The sequence below is a fragment of the Pygoscelis adeliae genome, unplaced genomic scaffold, assembly GCF_000699105.1.
Source record: "Pygoscelis adeliae isolate BGI_AS28 unplaced genomic scaffold, ASM69910v1 Scaffold116, whole genome shotgun sequence".
Classification (NCBI taxonomy): domain Eukaryota; kingdom Metazoa; phylum Chordata; class Aves; order Sphenisciformes; family Spheniscidae; genus Pygoscelis; species Pygoscelis adeliae.
The window spans coordinates 452420-473979 of record NW_008825080.1 but is presented as its reverse complement, the minus strand read 5'-3'; the positions used below and the strand labels follow the sequence as shown (position 1 = coordinate 473979).

The 21560-nt window shown below is 37.3% G+C and overlaps 1 protein-coding gene across 1 annotated transcript in view; it reads right to left on the bottom strand.

The window, feature by feature from the left end:
- The window catches only part of PDE4D (phosphodiesterase 4D, cAMP-specific), a 107121-nt gene that overhangs the window by 5556 nt on the left and 80005 nt on the right, over positions 1–21560 (bottom strand). The window contains exons 2-8 of the mRNA XM_009326945.1: positions 12363–12456; positions 8586–8758; positions 7497–7595; positions 7243–7407; positions 5389–5488; positions 922–1076; positions 320–442 (exon numbers count right to left, since the gene is read on the bottom strand). Coding sequence (XP_009325220.1) covers positions 320–442; positions 922–1076; positions 5389–5488; positions 7243–7407; positions 7497–7595; positions 8586–8758; positions 12363–12456 — 909 coding nt within the window. The remainder of the gene's footprint in view (positions 1–319; positions 443–921; positions 1077–5388; positions 5489–7242; positions 7408–7496; positions 7596–8585; positions 8759–12362; positions 12457–21560) is intronic.

The following is a 21560-nucleotide window of genomic DNA, read 5'->3' as shown; positions in this document are numbered from 1 at the left end:
ATGAATCACCTTGCTTCTGCCTGTATAAGGGACAGAAAATCTTTGAGAGAAAGACCAGTCAGGTGCTGATAATTTGAAGGGAAGGCCAAAGCCTCATTTAGTCCAGAAGTACTCTAGCACCTCGTTACTCTCTCAGAGAGTCACTCAGTATGTAACAGAGTATGTCACAGGTATGAAACATAAGAGGGAGTAAAGGGAAGGTAATGAGTCACGGTGTGAGAATGGACAGCTGATCTAACCCATGCTGGAGAATGGGCAGGCCAATGTCAATAAGGATGTAAGTTAATACAAGTGACCATTTGCAGATGAATTTTCTTACCTGAATCCTGTCTGAATAGTTATCAAGAAGCAGCACGCCAGAACTGGTCACTTTTTTGGTTTCAACCATAGTTTTTAAATCAGCCAATAGATTCATATGCTTAGACATGTCTGTTGCAAGTACCTTGAAAGAAACAAATAAATGAATATTACATAAATTATTCTACTGATTTTTAAACAAATCTTTGAACACATAAACAGTTCTGGGGGGAACCCCTAATTCCTGTGTCTGAATACACTATAAAAGTCTGAGTCCTGTATGTCATTAGTGTCCAAACTAATAAGTTTCATGTTGGTTATTTTAAGAATATGACAAAATGATTGTTCAGAATGATCAGCCTAAATTCATCATCAATTCAGTAGCAAATTTCTAACTGTGATGGTGAAATGGCTTGAAGCAGGATTGTTTACCTTCTAAAAAGGTATAGATGGTTACTGAAACTGAAAAGAACCCACTATTCATGTTTGGATAAGACACGATAAAACTTCAGACTTTTACTTCATTGATTATGGATCTAATTACATGTAATTTATCATAAAATGCTTCTGTGCTTTATTCAATTTGCTAGCATTATGGAAAAGGGACTCTCAAGCAGAACTCACAATGTCAATGACCATTTTCCTCAATGATTGCCTCTGTTTTTTGGTCAAATTCTGGAAAATGTCACAATTTTCTTCCTGCAGTAGCTTGAAGCCCACAGCTAAGTGATGGTTCTCCAGTACTGATGAGTCATTGTACATCAAGGCGAGTTCAGAATCTGAAATAACAATCGCAGGGCAGAACGTTACTAAAGTCTGTGTTTCTACCAAATCCTTTAAGATTTTCTGAATTCATTACATTCATAACAACATTTACAGATGAACTTTTAGAAACATAGTTTCTGTAGTTCACACAACATCAAAAGTTACAGAATTAATGACTGAACATCTTAACAAATCAAGGCAAAGTATGCTGAAGAAAATAAAGAAAATGCTTTGCAGTGAAGCATGTACATGTGCCTAGAGCGGCAAGTTAGAAAAAATACAAGGAAGGTATTTTTCAGAATACATTTTCATATCTGCATTAGGTCACATGGAGAATACTATATGCATAAACACACCTAAACTAAAACACACTGTGATGTTTTGTCTTCTCATGCCTCCCTCCCATCACAACTACTACAATTCCATTGTTTAAGTCAAGTTGCAGCTATCCAGCACTCAGACTGGGAATACACAGGCAGAGAGCACGCACCTTGGTTTTCAAGCCATGTCCTTCTGCAGTTAGCTAAGGCAATCAGATGCCTAGCCAACTAGCCCTGCGGGTCATTAGTCCATGACAAATGGATATTTTGAGAGGAGGCTGGTAGGATTGTAACGGTTATGCTTCTGGTCTTTTTCTTGGAAGGTCATGTGGCTTGAAAATGCAAGCAGTGGCCTTGCCTACTGCCTTGTGCTTGAGCATGGTCAACGCCTGATGCCGTAATGCTGCCTTCTCCAACAGAAGTATTCTTAACTTGGTCACTCCGTATGGGTATGAGAATAACATACACCTTCCTAGCAACGCCTGTGCTAAGGCACACACACAAGGTCTGCATTTGTCTGCTTTTCTGCTGAACAGCCCGCTCTGACAAATAAAAGCAGTTACGACAATTTTCTGCACAGCTTTAGATTCTACCCAGGGATACCACACAGTCAGCTCACACATGTTTTAAGACACAGCTTGGAAATTAATCTGTCATAAAAACCAAATACTTCCTACGCAATCACACCTGTCACGTGTGATATTAACTTCTATTTATTACAGCTGTTCTACCCTAAATCTAACCATACATCAGTCTATTCTACTCTTTGTCCTCTTTATCTTCTTTTACAGCAGCTTTGTTTTAAAAGCTCTCTGGCTCAATGAGGTGCCTATAAAATCTCTGCTCTTCAGATTTCATTAGTCTTTCCATTCTCCTGCTGTCTTCCTCTCCTGTCTTGAATACATCGATCTTTTCAATCAGGAAACCCTTCCTCTACCTTTCCTTATCCTGATGGCAGCAAAACCATAATAGCAAAAGGAAAAAGAAAGCGAGTTTGTCAAATGATCTCTCATCTTTCACAGAACGTTTACAAAGCTTGCCTATTTGTTATTTTTCCTACAAAGACAACAGGCACTATTTTCCTTTCAAATAGCCTTCTGATGAGCCCCAACTGCAAAACACTCAACATTGCCAAAACACTTTGGAAGGGCTGGAGCTACAGACAGAGCTAAAATGTGCTGAACCTTGTAACAGAGGTGGAAATGGAAGGAAGTTCCCCTTTGGTAATCTTTGTAACACATTATAAGCTTCAAGAGTATTTGTCTGGAAGGACAGAGTTAGAGTGATCAAATAAGCATCTCCTCTGATGCTAATACAATCCATATTTGTTCTTCAACAGCGTTCAAGGGGGATCAGACTTTTAGACAACTGTGTAAATAGACTTTAAATCCTTAAATAGGGAAATAATATTCAGAAATATCACATGTAAGTAATTATAAAGAATAAGCTGAAATATGGCAAATATGTACATACTTTAACTGTAAGTCTATTATGCTTTTAAAAAATGTATTCTTATACTTAGTGAAATGTTAATACATTGTAAGGTTCACTGGAAAACAAAACTAGGTGGAAGCAAATGATCTTCTAGAGGTTAGGAAAATCTAGGATTTGAGAGACCTAAATTAGATGGTCTTTATCTCTGTCTCTGTCCCTACAGTTTCTTCTTTGTACACAGAACAACTCAAAAGGGATAAAATCCCTTTGTCTCTTTCAGCTTGGCAACAGCAGTTCCAGTTAGTGATGTTACTTGATTGACATGGAAGCCTTCTCTATCAAAAGCTGAATTGAGAAAAACAAGACATTTCCTCTAAGCCACTAAATAAGCAGCATGAGAATCACTCCTAACTTAGCTGAATTTCAACCATCTGCCTAAAAGTGAAAGCTTTATGTATCACTATTGGTCCCTTCAACTAGCCAGTCATCCTGCTTAAACCTGAACAACTCGGTGGTTTCCCTGTAGCACCTCAGAGCCACCAATATATCCTGATATTCAATTTCTGATTAAACAAATAAAAAATTTACTTATATATGCCCACTCTTAAGAATTTAGGTATTACACACTGTTTTGTGCACAAAGCTTGATTCACCCTCTTCCTATACTACGCTGCTGAACTGTACTGGTTACCTATAAAGCACCAGCAATCTAGAGTCAATCCCAATCCTCCTCCTTGCAGATGAATCATCAAATTGAATTTCACTACAGGGCAGCCCTCAGGCCATTAGGGCAAATAAAATTAGATGCAGGCTAAACTAGAAGCCTTATTTGAACATACAGCAGCAATGAGTCAGAAGAGGAGCTCCCTTCTTCAAACTATACTGCTGATTCGCAGTCATATTATTTTAGCACCAGTGCAACAGATTCACCCAAGTGCAGGAATGACAGTATCTATAAATATGCAACCAGATGGGTCAAATACACAACCCTAGGTATGTTTCCATGTCTGTACCTTTTTCTTCTTCTGTGCTTGGATTATTAGTTTTTGTCCTGGTTTCAGCTGGGATAGAGTTAATTTCCTTCCTAGTAGCTGGTACAGTGCTGTGTTTTGGATTTGGGACGAGAGCAATGTTGATAACACACCGATGTTTCAGTTGTTGCTGAGCAGTGCTTACACCAGTCAAGGACTTCTCAGCTTCCCATGCTCTACCAACTGAGAAGGCTGGAGGTGCACAAGAAGCTGGGAGGGGGCACAGCCAGGACAGCTGACCCCAACTGGCCAAAGGGACATTCCATACCATGTGATGTCATGCTCAGTACATCAACTGGGGAAAGCTGGCCGGGCCAGGGGGGGGCCGCTGCTCAGGGACTGGCTGGGCATCGGTTGGCGGGTGGTGAGTAACTGCATTGTGCATCACTTGCTTTGTATATTATTATTACATTATTATTATTATAATTCTTTTATTTCAATTATTAAACTGTTTTTATCTCAACCCACAAGTTTTTCTCACTTCTACTCTTCCAGTTCTCTCCCCCAGCCCACCGGGACTGGCGGGAGTGAGTAAGCAGCTGTGTGGTGCTCAGTTGCTGACTGAGGTTACACCACAACAACATTATTTCAACTTTTGTATTTCTGGTTGAGTTATCATAAAAGGAGAAATTGTCAGATGGCAAAAGAAGTAACATTGTATGACAGAACTTGCACTGACCTACAAGGTGCTACCCACTTATAATAGTAACATATGCCACTGAAATCAAAGCAGGTTACACTGGGGCAACAAGCCATTCGGTAAATGCGTCATGATCAGGTTCCACGAAGCTAATACATGTTTTTCTTCTAGTAGAAGATTAAACAGGGGGGAGAGGTTCATGCGATGCTGCAGAGAACAGCATGGAGAAATGCAGAGCAAGTACACGGGGTTTCAAATTTGGAAATGACATGAGGGTCTCATTTCATTAGGGCTTTTTCCTCCATGCATGGAGTGCCAGCAAGAGACTCACAAAAAAAGAGGTTTGCCATAGCCTTCAGGGACAGGCTGAGAAAATTCAGTCCAAGAGGCGTGAGTATGCAGAGATCAGAAACTAAGTACAGCAGCCAGGGAGAGACAGAGATGGGCCAGTCAGTCTGTTTGCTAAAAAGAAACTTGTTTTCTAAATTTCTTAAAAATGTATGGCTATTCTTGGTCATATCATATGCTTCCAGTATTAACCCATAAACTATTGTCTTCCTTTTTTTGATTTTTATTTAATCTTCCTTCATTTTTCTCCTACAAATTTATTTAATGTAACCAACTCATTTCCAGGAGAGACCACATCCAACACATTGAAACAGTGTTATACAGCCAGGATTATAGTTCATGTCTTAGTAATTCTTGTTAGAGGGTACTATGTATATTATTTCTAAAGTTACAAGAAATGCAAAACAATATCCAGTTTAAAATATTAACACCTATCTATTTACTGAGAAAAGGTACAGATAGAAGCAAACAAGGAATGAACTGTGTATTTTTCAGGTGCTATGTGCAGATCTTGCAGCAAATTTTTGAGAAAACCACCGAATATCAAACTTACTTGTGTTGATAAGAAACTGGTTTGAAACCCCAGGATGATCTACATCATGTATTGCACTGGCAAAAATTGCTGCAAGAATCTCCAAATCAGTGAACACTGCCTAGAAAATCATGAAACAGAAATGACAATCACTAATCAATGAAAAAGTGTTTTCAATAAAAAGGACTCTACTTTGAATCTAGATCTGAACAAGGAAAACACATTTGAAATGTATCAGGGATCTCAAGAGATTTTACACATAGGCTATCACAACCTTTTGTAAAATCGTCAATTATGTAGAATTTCATAAATATTTCAAGTTTGGCCAAAGTAAAACGATCCTTAGTTCACACTGACAGCATCACTAAATTCCATAACAACTGAAGTTTTTTCAGCTTCAGTCTGTAAATAAATCCACTTTTATTAGATCATTAAGTACAGATTAGATCATCAAGTCCAGGTTTCTAACCTATAGCACAAAATGAAGTTAAAAATCTCAGTCTGACTCCTACATATTGTCCTATACTTGAAAGACACACATCTCCTAAATGATGCTAAAGGAAATGGTGACAGATTACAAGGCCTCTTACTTAACATTTACTGATTTTTCTTCTGTATGATTTATGAGGAAGATAGGAAGAGAGGACTGCAATGGACCTGGCATGTCACGGAGCCCAGTCCCCTGTTGTCACAAGCAGCCCCATTATATAATTGCTTTCATAATTGATCAAGAACAGCTCAGAGCGTGTAGGTCAGCAGTGGCACCGGGCAGACATTGCTATTTTACTGGCTAAAGCTCTGCTGAAAACAAGGCCATGAAAAACAGTTGATCTGGAAAAAAACCCGAAATGCTACTGACGACCAGTTCAGCTGTTTGGTGAAGCCAGTGGTGATTTAAGAACATAATCTGATCTTCCTTCTTGAGATAAAGAATATCTTTCAAAAGAGAATTCCCGACTATTTGAGGATCGAGACCTGCCAACAGTCTTAAGTTTCACTTATAACCCTCTTGTTAAGAAGAGGGTAAAGCAGAAGCATTCAGTAACATGAAAGATTGGTCATTACGAAAAAGAGTCAAAATGCAGCCCTCCTTGAAAATGAGAGCAAATGCTTTTGAACTACTAAAATTTCAACTGCTTGCTATATCTGCCGTTTCCCAACAATTCACTGGTAAATATCAATGTTTGTTATGTTAAGACCTGAATTGTACTTAAAAAAGGGAAAGTAATCTCCATCTTTCTTCCACTTCTTTCTACTTCAGAGATTTAAGCACTTTCGGCAAGAGAATTCTTCAGAAAAGAACATATGAAATGTTAGTTTTTCCCAAACAATTTTGAAATATTTATGAAAAAAAAATGAGATAGTCCAATGAAAATTTAGTACATGTTCCACTCTGCCTGAGAAACAAACACAAAAGTAGCCTTTCAGGACCAGAATGAATATGCACAAGGAAAAAACCAAAAAACAAATGGCCCTATTGAGGGAATCCCATTTTATTACTGTCTTTCCTAAGCAATTCCACTAACTGTGGTTAGTGAGAATCCCACATGGGAAATAATGACAGAACAGGATGTAGTATTAATAATGAGATGGTGGAAACAAGTTATGCATTGTGTTACAATGAAAAAGGTTAAGACAGCACAAATCTGCAAGTATAAAACCATGATTTAAAAGATGTGACATTTTCTGCACAATATTTACATGTAAATAAGCTTTGATGCTCATTACCTTTAAAAGAGCACCATTCATGAAGAAATGTTAAGATTTCTTTTAAAAATATTGCAGAAACTAAGATCTTTAATATTTAGTTTAGAAGAGTCTTAGTATGTCCCTTTCTCTCATGCCTGCCTCTTTTCCCACCTCAGCGCAGTTTACCTCTAATGCTGGGGTTGATAGCAGGACATGGGTTGACTGAACAACATCTGCAGCATGTATGTTATTGTGATATGCCACATCTGCATGGTAATGGTCTTCTAGGGTCATCAAGTAAGTTATTAAAGTGTCTACTGGAATCTTAAATGTTTTTAACAAGTCCCGTTCCTAGAAAAGGAAAAGAGAAACAATTATGATTACAAAGCATAGAAAAATCTCGAAGGTAAGCAAAAAGCAGCATGGCTGCTGCTACTTGCCTGAAAAATGGTGTGCATGATGACTGTCAAAGGTCTGTTTCCGGATAACTCTGCTACTCTGAAAACCTGAAGGCCCCATTTGTTCACATCTTCTAGTTCCTAGAGCAGAATCAAGCAACAGACATGTTGAAACCTAACACACAAATTCCAGTGATTTTTGATTGAAACAGCTACAAACAGCAGACTCATGAAGATTCAAACCTTGCCACTGTGAAAATTATATGCTAAACTCTGAAAGGGGGAAAGCTGCTGCTACTAGTCTTGTAATATTTGAATTTGCAGCTACCAACTTTTCAGATTTTAATTCACTAAACAGGAAGGAGTGCCTCCTTAAACGGATTGCTCCAGAGGGAAAAATGCTACAGTATCTTGAATGAGCTGAACTGACACACTTTGCTATCTCACTGCCCAGTGACAGCAGAGTTCAGCAAGGAGGAAACCTCCAGAGATGCTGCGGTTCTGCTGCTGTCTCCCTGGTTCTCAGAAATACTCTTCAAATAAAGGGGGAGATTCCTGAAAACATAAGTATAAGCATATTTCAAAATGTAAAACGCTAAAATTAAATAAATAATCACTTTATGCCAGTTTTAGATTATTGCCAACTAGTTAGCTGCTGGTGCAAAAATCACAGAAAATGTCACTAAAAACAAAACCACAAATGATGTACATAAACTGATACAGCTGAAGGCAGTACCTGGAAGGATAGCTCTAATGCTATATACCAGTTGTGCATTTTCAGAAGACATAGGGCTGCTATATATTTTCATTCCTGTGACAGTATATGGTATCTTTGCTCTTCATTCCTTAGATATTATTTATGAAAAAGCAGCTTAACTAATGCATACACAAATACTAATTTACATTCCATCTCCAGATGAAATCCTGTTCACACAGAAATTAACCCTTATGGCCTGATTCTGATTTTACTTGTTATTATTCCACTTCACCAAATTTATACTATTTCAAGGGAGACCAGCCCTCGGTGCTACAGCTTGAAATCAATGCTTATAAGCAGATGGAGTAATATTGACAAGTCCACCCTCTATTTTAATTCATTGGTTTAAATGCAAGGATTTATATATTCTCTACCTTGGCAAGAACATCTTCTTGGTCTGTTTTAACTCCAAATCTAGGAATACTGGAATTAGTTAGGCTGGAGCTGTGCATCAGTTTTTTGACTCCACTGATCTGGGACATTGGCCTCTTCTTTTTCTCTTTCTCTTTCTGTGTCGGAGAAGGGATTTCAACTTCATGTTGTTTGTCTTCAAAAGAATGAAGAAAAGGAGAATAATTTTTAAAGGAATTACAAGTATTTTTGTCCATTTCACTGCTGAGTTGCATCTTATGGATATTGTAATTCAATTTAAAAAAAGTTTTTTTTATTTTTATGTTTGGAGATTTTTGAAACAGATACTTCATATCAAGAGCAGTAAAAACATGAAAAGATAACAACAGACCTATACCTCAGTATAAGCAGATCTCTATTTCACAAATTGCCTCATTATTTCTGAACTGGCTTTAAATGTGACTTGTGACTGTCGGATTTCCACTTCTCCTGCACTGCTAGCGCTGTAGAGAGGGTCAATCCTTTCATTATAAAAATATTACAGTTGAACAGAAATCTAAACTTTCATTTTGAAGAAAATTTAAAATTTCTTCTTTTCCAGGAAAAACACTCTCTGAATTTGTATTTCAAAAACAATCAAAACAGTATCTCATGTAAACCTTCACAAAACATTTTCAGGACTCAAAGGACCTAATACTTGGGGACTGGTCCTGTTTGTGTTAAGACTCTACAACTCAGAAAGCCTTTTGCCAGCCACATCTACAAGCGCTTTGGATGTAAAGGCAGTTCACACCAGCAATGCAGTGCATTTCTGCACCTCCCAACCAGAGTAAGTAATACCAACAAAAGGACTCTTTTGCTAAAACCCAACATTTTGCTGTGGGCTTTTGTCTCCATAGCAGTATCAGCAGCATCACTTCACATACCTCATCAATGTATGTGCCAGCAAAACTTTAGAGAAGGATTAAACTGAGAGTAAAAGTATGTTTAGGCCATTGCCAGCTGATCGCTGTAGAAACAGTATGGGGTGTGGAGCATTGCAGACAACAATTGCATTTCTGTGGTCCCCAAAGAAATCTAAGGTAGTGCAACAAAGGACTCTCCTGCCAAAATTGCTAGGAATTTGCATTAATTTTTGTTCTTTTTATTCATATTATATTTCAACATAGAGTTTTAATGACTCCCTCCAAATTATCTCTTCTTTGCTGAAATGTTCCTGCACCTTTTCTAGTCCTCAAGGAATATTCCAGCAAAAGCAGGAAAATCCAGAACAGATGTTTATAAAATAGGAGCCTAGCAAAAACTATGATTTAAAAAACACTCTAGAGCAAAAGAAATAGAGAAAAAAAAAATTAAAAAAAAAAAAAAAAAAAAAAAAAATTGGGGTCTTTTAAACGTATGTCTATTCTTCCCTTCCTGCAATGGTCATTTTCAATAAAGACATTGAAACCAGAAGAGGATAGCAAGTCCATTTCTAATTCCTGGATTGTTATTGTGTTTGTTTCTTCACTTTCTTTCTTGTTTCCATTTCTTTTTTTTTAATTACCCTTTAGCAGCCGCATTTACTGGACACCTCAAATTGCAAAGAAATCACAGCAAAAAAGACACTGTGGAAATGTCACCAAGCTTTAGCCTGCAGCACCAAGTTCCCCAATTGCCCCCGTCATACTTCACCACTCTCCTCATACAGACAATCAAGAAAACGGGGGAGGCGGAGCGCTGTGGCTCTTGACTGGTGCAAACCGACAGCAGATGAGGAGCAGTGACTCGTGTTCATGCTTTGATGTTTATGGTTTTGGTCATATGCACAAAGTTTAGACCCATCAAAGGGAGGTTCATAAGCCAAGCTGTCAGACTAACTCAAGTGAAAAGAAGTGTCTGTCTGAACAACTTTAGATCTCCAGAGGAATTCCACAGCCTCTGCTTTTGTAACTACAAGCACACAAGGCAAAGGATCCTGCGTCCATCTGAACATCCAGAAAAGACAGCTTGCCATTTTTGACCCTGATTGTGCTATGCTCATTGGCAGGTTCTCTTACATTTTACATTCATAGGATAACAGGTTAATGACACTGAAAAATAAAAACCTTGCATACTATTATACTCAATGTAGGAGCCTTAATTCTTACACAAGGAGTATATTTGTTGTCATTATGAGTAACTTCATACATGTCATATAGCCCTACTTGGGAAAATAGTCCTTTTTTTTTTTTTGAAGAATAAGAAGAACAGAAAAACCTGTTTCCTCATGACATGTTCCTAACTTTCAAATGTGAGAAAGTCTGTAGATATTCAGGAGATAGATTATGTATGAAAAAAATTAACTAACTAGATTCATTAAAATTTTCTATGGAGAGAATGTTTTCCCTCTTTCACATTGTTGCTCAGAACCTATATACTTAGACTGCATATTTTGAAAATACTCTATTTAAGCAATAATTCTGTAGATGAGGTATTTTCCCCATTGTATTCCTCTTGAACCTACAATTTTAAGTATCCTAGGTTTTCATGCAGCCACAAAACAATACCCATGGCTCAGTAACTTAGAAGTGATTGCCTTTGCAGCCCTCTTTCTGCTCAAGACTGAGGTCTCATGTAAAAGGCTGACAGATGCATTTCCTTACCCTGTCAAAATGAGCCTTAAGTTTTCAAGTAAAAGCAAGCAGAAACTGGTGTATCTGTCTTTTCAGCCTAAGTGGGTCATCTTCTCAGGCAACTGTACACTGTGACTTTCAGGGCTCCTGAGGCTGTGCAATATTGCTTCTCCATGACAGAGGCTCATCCCTTTCTTACTGTTTGAAACCCTGCTGTGCTGCAGCGCTCAGGCATGCTACTGCAATCATAGGTAAACTGAACAGACACAATAAGTAACCCATTTAGGATACGGTGACAAGCAGGATAAAATGTACTTAAAAAACCCCGCTTCTTTCAAAAAACACAAAAAGCACCAGCTATGGTATCCCACACAAATAAAACAAGATGTATCTTAACACGTGTGACTGGCACTTATCCTAATTTAGATGTGTTCAGCTGTGCTCCCCTTACACAAACAGTCTTTATGAACCAATGGTGTTTTGCTCAAAACATGTTGGAGATTGGTATCTTTATCTTCATGTTAAAAATCAACAGTATGGAACAAAGTTTTATTCATTTTCACCAGTTTTAGCAAAAAAATATATGCTTAGTTCTGCAACGCCATAGAGGAGGAACCATACTCTTCGTAAGATTGTGTCGGGCTTTTTTTAATGCTCACATCCCACCATGCAAGCTCTTGAGCTGCACAAATTCTCCTGGCAGCAGTCTGTTCAGATGTTGATTTAGTCATACCCATCCACCCGCTCATGTGCAGGCAGGGAACACCAAAGCATCAGAACTGTGCGCTACGAGATTTTATGAGGTTACCTGTGCTTGTGTGCTTCCAGCACACTGAAACCTCTTTGCGGTAACTTTCATAAGGGAAACAGAGCGGAAGAATTTTTTTTAGTATATAATTAATTAGTTATATATTAATTTCTTAATACTGTAGCAATATAGTAGTTGTAATGTTACATGAAAATAAGTATATGAATATTTATCTGTAATTACACACACAGGGAAACCACAGACACAAACTAAATGAGCTGTGAGGAAACTGATCTAACATGATCTCTCTGCTCAAACACTGAACAATGAGATACTAAACGTACAGCTTCTGAAAACAGAAATTAATACGGAAAGCTACTTGCTTTTAAGCTCTATCACAGCCCAGAGAGAGATAAAAAAACAAAAGGCAAAAAAGTTAACTCCCATCATAGTCTTACCTAAGAATGTGTTTGATATATATTCTGAGACCTGATTGCCTGACCTGCTCATTTCAGATAGGTGGGTTAGCTCCCGGTTGAGCATTCTTTTAAACTGGAAAACAAAACAAAACAAAACAAAAAAGCGTAAAGTTAGCAATCAAGATGTATTTTAGTTAGGATGAGAAAATGCAGTCAATTTATAATTGGGGAAAGGACATGACATTAAGAATATATACTAAACTAAGATAACTATGAAAGCAAAAATCACAAGTAACATTGCTCTACCCTACTGACTTACTCATGGGTTGGACAACATAATTCTTAACCTCCTAAAATACTCCGCAGTGAGTCAATTACTAAGGCACAGGGTCCTACTAGTAACTGGAAACTGTAAGACATATGTATACACACAAATAATTAATATTACCGTCTTTTCAATTTTTTTATTTTAATTTGGGGAAAAAATACAAATGTGTTTGCATAGGACCCTTTCTCCACTAGGGTTTTCTTATCGTATTTGTAAATTAATCTATTTGTGCATTTTTTGCAATTCATTTAGTAATATTTCAAGTTTATCTTACCTCCCATCATTAATCTACTCAAATATATTTGACAGCACTGCTCAAAACAATCAAAATATCTTACTGATTTCGTACACACCAACATGAATAGAGGTAGGTTGTGTCATCTTTGCCTTAAAGTTATTATACTGGATCAGCCCAATGACTTGACCATTCCACAGTCCCAGAAAATTGTCAGTATCTGTATGAAACACCGGAGTAGAAAATACCCATCTGTGGAAACACCTTCCTTTTCCCTCTAAGTTAGCAATTCACTCTAGGCACTCTATAGGATAGAAATGGATATTAACATTCCATGAAATGTGTAATTGATTAGGTAGTCATCATTGAGCCTTTCTTGATTCCTTCTAGACTCCAGGGTTAAACGATATCTTGTGGCATTGTGTTCAACAGGTTAATTGCATAATACAGGTCTAGCTATCTTATATGCATTTTCACTGACTATAGCTCTGCCCTGATATTATCAACAAATAGAACTCAGCAATATTTATTAGCAATTCAAACTCTTGCCAACGTAAATTAGCATCCGTCACTACTGAATTTTGCCTCCCATTGTGCCATCCTTTCCTTTTGTTGTTAGATTTCTCAGTCATCTTTCTCTTAACAGTCAAATGATTTGTGCCATTTTCAGAATAATCTTTCACTTTGTTCATCCAGTTATGATTATTTATTACATCAAGCAATAGCTATCCCTTAGTATATATCCCTGTAAACATTCCTCTGTGTTGAAAACCAGTAATTTATTATTCTGTACCAGATAAAGCACTAGACTAAACATTAACCACCTCCTTTCCATCCCACTGGAATCATCAAAGCTCTTTCTTCAAAGAGGCTTTGCATAGTGAAAGTGGTTTTTTTTCTTCGCAATGTCTTTGTAAGTCACCAATTATTGTATTGCTCACAGTGTGCCAAATAAAAATTACCTTTAATATAACACTCTAACCATTAGCCACTGCATTTTCCTGCCATCTTGACATGCCATGAGCTCAGGAAGTTCCTGCTACAAAGACTGAATCCTACTTTAGTCGCAAGCCAAAGGCTCAGCTTTGATCTTAGCTACAGCTGTGTGCTAGCAAGTGCTCAACACATTTCTGAAAATTAGAACCATACTGCAAATACAGTTTCATGTACTATGCACTACAGGGCTATACTTTCTGCACGAAACCAGTATCAATCTCTGTAGTGAGGTCTGATATTTGTCACCAATGTCAAATGTTAAAAAGACAAGTCAAGCTTGCCAAGCAGTAAAGTGACTGGTCCAAAAATCCTAAGAGTATTTTTAAAAGCCCTTCTTTAAGTTTTAACACACACTTAAGTCACACTTGCATGCTTTTTCTTCTGTACTCACAAAGGCGAGAAACTGAATTATTTAAGGCAAAAACTGAAGATCTCATAGAATGGCTTGTCTCCAGATGGTATACAGAAACTGCAGCTTTAAATTAAGTATCATGTATAGGAATCAATAAAATGTCAGAAGTTGACAAAATCGCATTAACTTCCAGGCCTGTCATCAGTATATCCATTACCACTTCAATATACTCTCTCCCTTAATTTAATCCAGCTGGTTCACCAGATCCCAAATAAATAGGTCCTCGTCTGTCTGGCTGTTTCCCAGTAAACCCTTTTAGATGATGCCCAACTTTGCGATGCTGGTTTTGCTGCAGAGTAATACTACTGGGTCACATTCTGCAGTTTGGAAAAAGACCATCTAGCCCTGGTATGTACTCTTCAGGAACCCTCCTTAAAAATTTCCCAGCTTTGAAAGGAGATTGTTTGCACTATGCTTTTTCTGCAGCTACCTGACACAACAAATAGGAAGGGCTTTTTTTTTTTTCCTCCAAATCATAAATTTAATTGCAGGGAGTAGGTAGGGAGAAGGTTTGTTATTGCATACTGGGAATCATCTTGTGGAACTTATGGAGTATATGTTCTTTAAGAATTTCCAACTTCAAATTCATACAATATTAGTATTTATTGTATGGATGTCCATAACAAATGGAAGGTGCATGGCAGTCTTTTCTAATGCTGTGCTCCCCATTAGTCTGATGCAAAGCCTTGTCTTTCCACCTCCCATCACCCCATTAGTCACCAGAACATAAAAGCTCAGCCATCAGCACGAAACCTGCAGAACAGTCTGTGTTGCTGCTGAACATGGGTGTACAGTAAAACAAGTCCTCCAGCTTCTGCAAGGCCCTCCTGCTAGAAGTGAATTCAACGGGAGAAGCCTTTGGCTTTGAAGAACTGTAGCAGTGTGATTTCTTCATACTCTTTCACATGTTGCTGATGCCACAGCAATAATTGACATTTATTTTGAAAACATCTGGACTAAGCAGTTTAGAGAACGGTTTTTATTTTCTAAATATATGACAAAGCTTTAGGACCATCATCCACATTGAAACAGATGAAGTTGAAGACCATATGCAGACAGCAGTTTCTGATGCAGAACAATAATGCTCTTTGAGAACATAAAAGAACACCACAATAGGTGAACAGCGATCAAGATGTTCAGGTATTTTTGTTGATTATACCGTTTCAGTATATCTGTATATTACTTAATCCTCTGATTTTTAATAACTTGTCCTTTGGGGAAAAAAATCTTTTTTTTCTAAGAAAAAAACCCCAAAACATCCCAAAGCCCCTACTTTTTCCTGATTTTACCTGTTTCTCAAAGCTTCAATTTGGGCCCAAGTGCACCCGTACGTAGTTGCTGCTTCAGAGCGTGTCAACTTTCCACATATTTATACATCCTTGCACAATTACTTTATAATGAAACTCTGCCTCTCACATGGCATTCAAAAGATTTTATTGCCGATCAGAGAAGTTTCTGTTACGAGTTACATCTGTTTCAGTCATCCAGCAGATGCCTCTTAAGTACTTGAAACTTGGCTAGACTGTCCATACTCTCATCATTTGTCCTCTCAGAAATAACATTTAGCACTTTATTCAAAACAAGTCAAACAAGACATGAAGCCACCTTGTCACTAATAGCAAATGTTAAAGATAATGTATTAAGTAAGAATTTAAAAAAACCTGAATGCCATATACATTCCTAGTTGAAGAAAATCAATCATAACACAGCAAAACTCTTGTTACTAAGAAACATTTACACCATACACTTTAATTATGATATTGTCAGCTCAGAATGGGGAGGAAGCAGAGGTTTTTGGCTAATCTATGCATGTATTGTATTCTTCCTCAGGAAGAAAGATTCTCCCGTGTTAAGACTAGGCATTGTTAGATTGGAAAAATGAAGCATATATATCCCTTTGGAATATCACAGCCCTTGACTATAGTCTAGGAAATTCCCCCTGGAAATGTACAGGCTATAAAATGTCCATTAAGCCAATCATACAGTTCTCCACTGCTGAATACTGATGTCACAGCAACAGAGCAGTATTGTCTGAAAAAAATCCTAAAATATTTCCTTAGGCAGGAATTTTTTCATTTCGTTTGTTTCTATTGATTTTAATGTTTTTATTTTACTCTCAGCATGGGGGGGAACCCACAACACAAACAAAAGCACAATATTCAAATAACATTAAAAATCTCCCAAAGTGACAAAAGTACATGTGCACTTTTACCTAAAAACCTAAGAAGTCTGATAGAAGGAGAACTCTAATACATGAGAATAAATGTGCATACGTTGATGAGACAAGAACAGTTTTCTAAATAGTGGTCACCTCCAAAGAACAGGTTACAAATGAGAGATTGAGCGTGGTAGTTTAGGTCCTTCTGGGCTGAAGCCATATATATGCATATGTATTACTGCTGTCAACCTAGGATAAATATACATGGGGTTTTGGCGGAAAAAATAGGATACTTTTCTGATGTCAGCAAAGGTACATAGAAAAATTTAGACAAACTTTTGCAGTAACCACGTTCCCAGATGGCAACCAGAGCACTGATATAATTTTGGGAAGACTTTGCATCTATACTAGAAAAAAAACTACAAGTTCAACTCCAAAGACATGGAGAAGATCCAGCTAGAGTCAATTCACGGCCATGAAAAAGTTTGGGCTGCCTGCATATATATGGGGTTTATTGATTACACTTTAGAATATTTTACATTTTTTGCATAAAATTTTTGACTCAGTAACAAAAAGTTTAAGTGAATATGCAGCCTGCAGTTAGTTGTGTTGGGAGAGGAAGCACGCAGAACCACCCTTGGTGTAGATACCGTGTCCTGACAGGACCTCTTCCACCCAGGCTTTCTGTTCCTGAATGGGTGACCTGCTGCATCCCAAGGACTGTAAAGATGCTGCCTCCACTAAAACCTTTGGCACCAGCACAGAAGGTGAAGCTAGGGCTAGAAGGTAGTCCATGGACCAAAAGGCCCCACCCTGCCTGTCCTTCAGTTTGAGTTTTAATCAAGCTTCAAGCCCAGTGGGAGCTGGAACCAAAATGCTCAGGAGCACCTGGAGCCTTTCATTGCGCTGACTCCCAAACCCACATGGCAACAGATCCCAGTTTCAACCTTTCTGGCTACCTCTTTTCTAGGTAACATTTCTAAAAGCTTACATGAATAGAATACAACCAAGGACCATGCATTCAAGACTTGGAACATTAAACTTACATGACTATATTTTGTTTCTGAAATATCCATAAATGTTATTTTAAAAAGATGTTTGTAACTCAAAAAAGAATAAACTATATTCTTTTACTGGATTTGAAAAGTCTTGTATTCTACAAAAACAAGACAAGGAATTTAAAATAGGCCAGCCTTACAAATTAATGTAAGGCTTCTGTTTATATTGCTTATCAATGCAAAACGATCTTTGATTTTAGCAGCATTCTTAATACATAAACAACATTCTTAATAACTAAAGATTTGGGTTGGAAGCCCATGTGTTTAATTAATATCAAGGTCACGCACTGGTTTTTATACATAAGCTATAGTGAGGTACCTATCTCTAAGCCTGGCATTGTGATTGTGGTGCTCATTGTTTCAAGAAAAGATAACCAATGAAAGCCAAGGGTAAATACTCCACATGACAACCATTCTCCCAAATATAATTAACAGACGATAATAAAGTACAGCCTGAAGCATACAGAAATTACAGAAATATATGTATAGTAAGGGATGTAAATATATATCATGATCTCTGACACTAACATGTTTCATTCTTCCTTAGAATTTCATAAATACCCTAAATAATTCTGTTTTGAATGTCATAAAAAACAGATCTTCTTTGCCTCTCTTCACATTTTTCCTGTAATGTGTATAGTGTGAACTCAAAAAGCACTGTGCTAAAATTATGTTCAAGTACTGTTTAGCCTCTTAACTAAAATAATTGTCTATATACAGTATAGAACACTGTCTATACAGAGGACTTTTTTTTCCATGTGTAATCAATTACAGCTACCATGTTCTCTGCTGAACTTCAATTAGCAAAAAATCTATCAATTTTAAAGGCTAAACAGTAAGAGTGAATAATTTTTAAAGACTGGTGATTGAATTTTTCTAATTTAGCAAGTAGGAACATGACAGCAGCTGCCTGGAAATGCAGGAAATACTTACTTGGAAGTATTACACTAAATACCTCACTCTTATCTGAGTGGAAAGTAATTTAATCTTTATTTTTGGTAAATGAGAAAGGAATCCACCCAGCTAGCATAATGGGATCCAGTTTCTTCACAGATGATTTATCAAAATCCTTGAGAATATACAGTAACGATTCTGCATTAGCAGAGAATGGTCACAGTGACCTGATCGGTCACAATGACCTAATGTCATTACATTTCTACTTAAAAAAAAAAATCTATGATAAAAGTAGGTATTGATACAAGCAAGTGTAAGAAATTCAGTCATGTGTGAATATAATGCTTGTATTATTTTTAGTCATTTAATTCAACACTTGCATTATTTAGTTCAGGAGAAATAAGAATTTTCTTTAAAACAGGATTATTTGGAACAGTTATTGTATGTCAAGCATAGGATGATTTTTTTTTTTTTTTTTTTTACACACACTTGATAACAATTACCCAGGCAACACTATATTTTTTAAGCACAAACACGTAAGTAGGGCTAAACCAAAGCCCAGACGTGGTTTTGTATCAAGTGAATTTCAGTTCTGTACGTTGACAGGCATATTGATTTAATTCTTTGGTGCAAAACTTTTATGGAAAAGAGATAAAAGCTTATTTAATTTCATTTTCTAGCAGTATTGCAGTTGCAAGCTAGTTCAAAGCCACCCTACATAATAACGTAGATCAGTATTAGAAGATGACAATTTCCAGTATTTTAATCAATGAGCTGTCACACACACACACACACAGAGGCTACCAAAAAATGCTGCTGGAACATACTGTTGATAATTTCACATTTCTTCAGCTATTAAAACCAGTATGAGTCATGCATTCACCTATTATCCTCAGCCTCTTTACTCATGCTCTCTCCTGTTGTATGGTATCTCAGTTTTGAGGTTTGGTTTTTAATAAATCTTTTAATGTCTAGAAATACAGTTTTGTAGCAATCTTTTTTTAAAAGAACACAAAACTCTTCTGAATTTCTTTGGCTTTAGACTTGGTCTGATTATCCACTGAAGCAACATTATTTTAGAAGTCCCAGCACAGTTTCTAAGAAAGACTGTATACTGTGCAGTTCATTCTCATTGCTGAACAAAGGCTTGCTTTTCTGATTTTTTTACTTTATATTCATATTACTCATAGTCATATCACCCACAAATATCCATGCTATCCAGTGATCATGCAATCATGCACTGCAAATCAAGGTTCTCAAAAGGTAAAACAAAATCCTACCTTTATGTAGCCCCAAGAAACTGAGAGTAAGTAGTTTGCCTCAGGCATTTTTGCTTTTTTTTCTATACTACCAATCTAAGCTAATCAGTTCTTTGCTATCTGATACTGCAAAAGACTTCCAAGAAGAAAGATTCCTTCTTTTCTCTCCTAGTTCCTTTTGCTGATCTTCAGGTTCTCAGCAACTGTGTGCACAGGAGGCATACTGAAATGAAATCCAACCGCATGGTCTTCAGATTGTATAAATGCCATTTGTAAAACTCCAAGCATTCAGAGGCAACGCTGAAGAGACATATTGTACGAGCTGAAGAAATATCTGAAGAGCTAGGGATATGCATATTTCCTGAACACCAGGACTTAATGAATAATGTATGTCAAGATGCTCAGCTGCTGGAAAGACCTGCTCTATGAACAGCTACCAAATAAGGACCTGAAGGGGAAGCCACAAACCGTGCCAGTAATCCCTCCCATACAGCCTAACTAGCAGCCAATAGTATGTCACCCTAAAAGATATAAATCCGAGGGGCTGGTGACATGATGTATGGTAATTTCCCATTGGCCAGCGCCGGGGACTCTCCTGGGCATGGGGTATTTCTTTTTTTTTTTTTTTTTTTACGGCAAATGCCATTTAATAATGGTATCCCCGCCTGCAGCATTCACACACCATTCAAAAATAATTGGGTTAAGGTCTCCTCATTTCAGCAGCATTTACCAGCTCTCTTCAATGGATGTGCCATCCAAGCAGTTAAAATTAGTATTGTGTATACTCATGTGGATTGCCTAGCGGTTTTAATTTTTCATATGGAAGGGAAGTATATTTTGAGGTTTTTGTGAAGAAAAAACAACAGAAGTAGAGCTATCGGTTCCTTGAGCAGTCTGTGATGTACTGTAACAATGAAAATGTTTTTGGCTTTTATGCCATCTAGATTAAAAAACTGATCTACTTAGACCACTGGGCCAGTCTGACAGTTTCTACTGCTTTTTTATTTTAAGAGATAAAAGCAGTTATTATTAAGATGAAGCAAGTCATGTGTCTTACAATTCCCAGTAATCATTAAGTTTCCATGGAGAAGTCAGAACTGAGATAATAAAGAGTCCTCAAATTCTCACTGTATTTATTCAACTTTTGCTCTTTCTGCCTTGGCAGATTAATATAATCAATTACAGCTATAAATCATAGGGAAAAAAGGGATTAATTGAGAGTGGAGTGTGTCAGTGAGCTGACTCAGAGCATTAAATAAAATATCCCACCATATGCCATTCAGAGGCCAAAACTTAAAGGAAGGAATGCATTATCTTGCACTGCTCTGTGCAAGGCACATGCACTACTGCAGCAAATTTCTGAGTCCTTGTTGTATCAAAAGAAGGGAGAGTTTCCCAATATGACAATGGGCAAATGTCTAAGGACAAGCTGAATGAGGTGCAGCGTTCAGCCTAAGCCCACACTGCTGATTCACTGGAAGATGCTGACCGACAATGGTCATAAGGGAGGTTTTGGCTGAAGTGGTTTCTACTTCTCTGGGTGATGCTGCACAGCAATGTCAGCAACACTAAATGCTTGAGAAAGAGCTGAACCTGCAAAAATCAATAGGGCAAAATATGATATTAACAAATTTCTTCCTTACAGGAGAGAAATGTATAGCAATGTGACAACCGGATGCAGCCAACAGATCATCCAGCACTTAAGTATTTTCATGTGGAAAGCATATTGTCTTCCTTAAAATAGATAATATAAAAACCGTGTGAATGAACACATTACTGATGCATTTTCTGTATAATATGCACAGTTATACCTGTCCTGGATCTATACAGGTAGATGAATATAAAACAATTAAGTTTTGAAAACAGACCTGGGTTATTAGAGCCTCAGCAAGACATT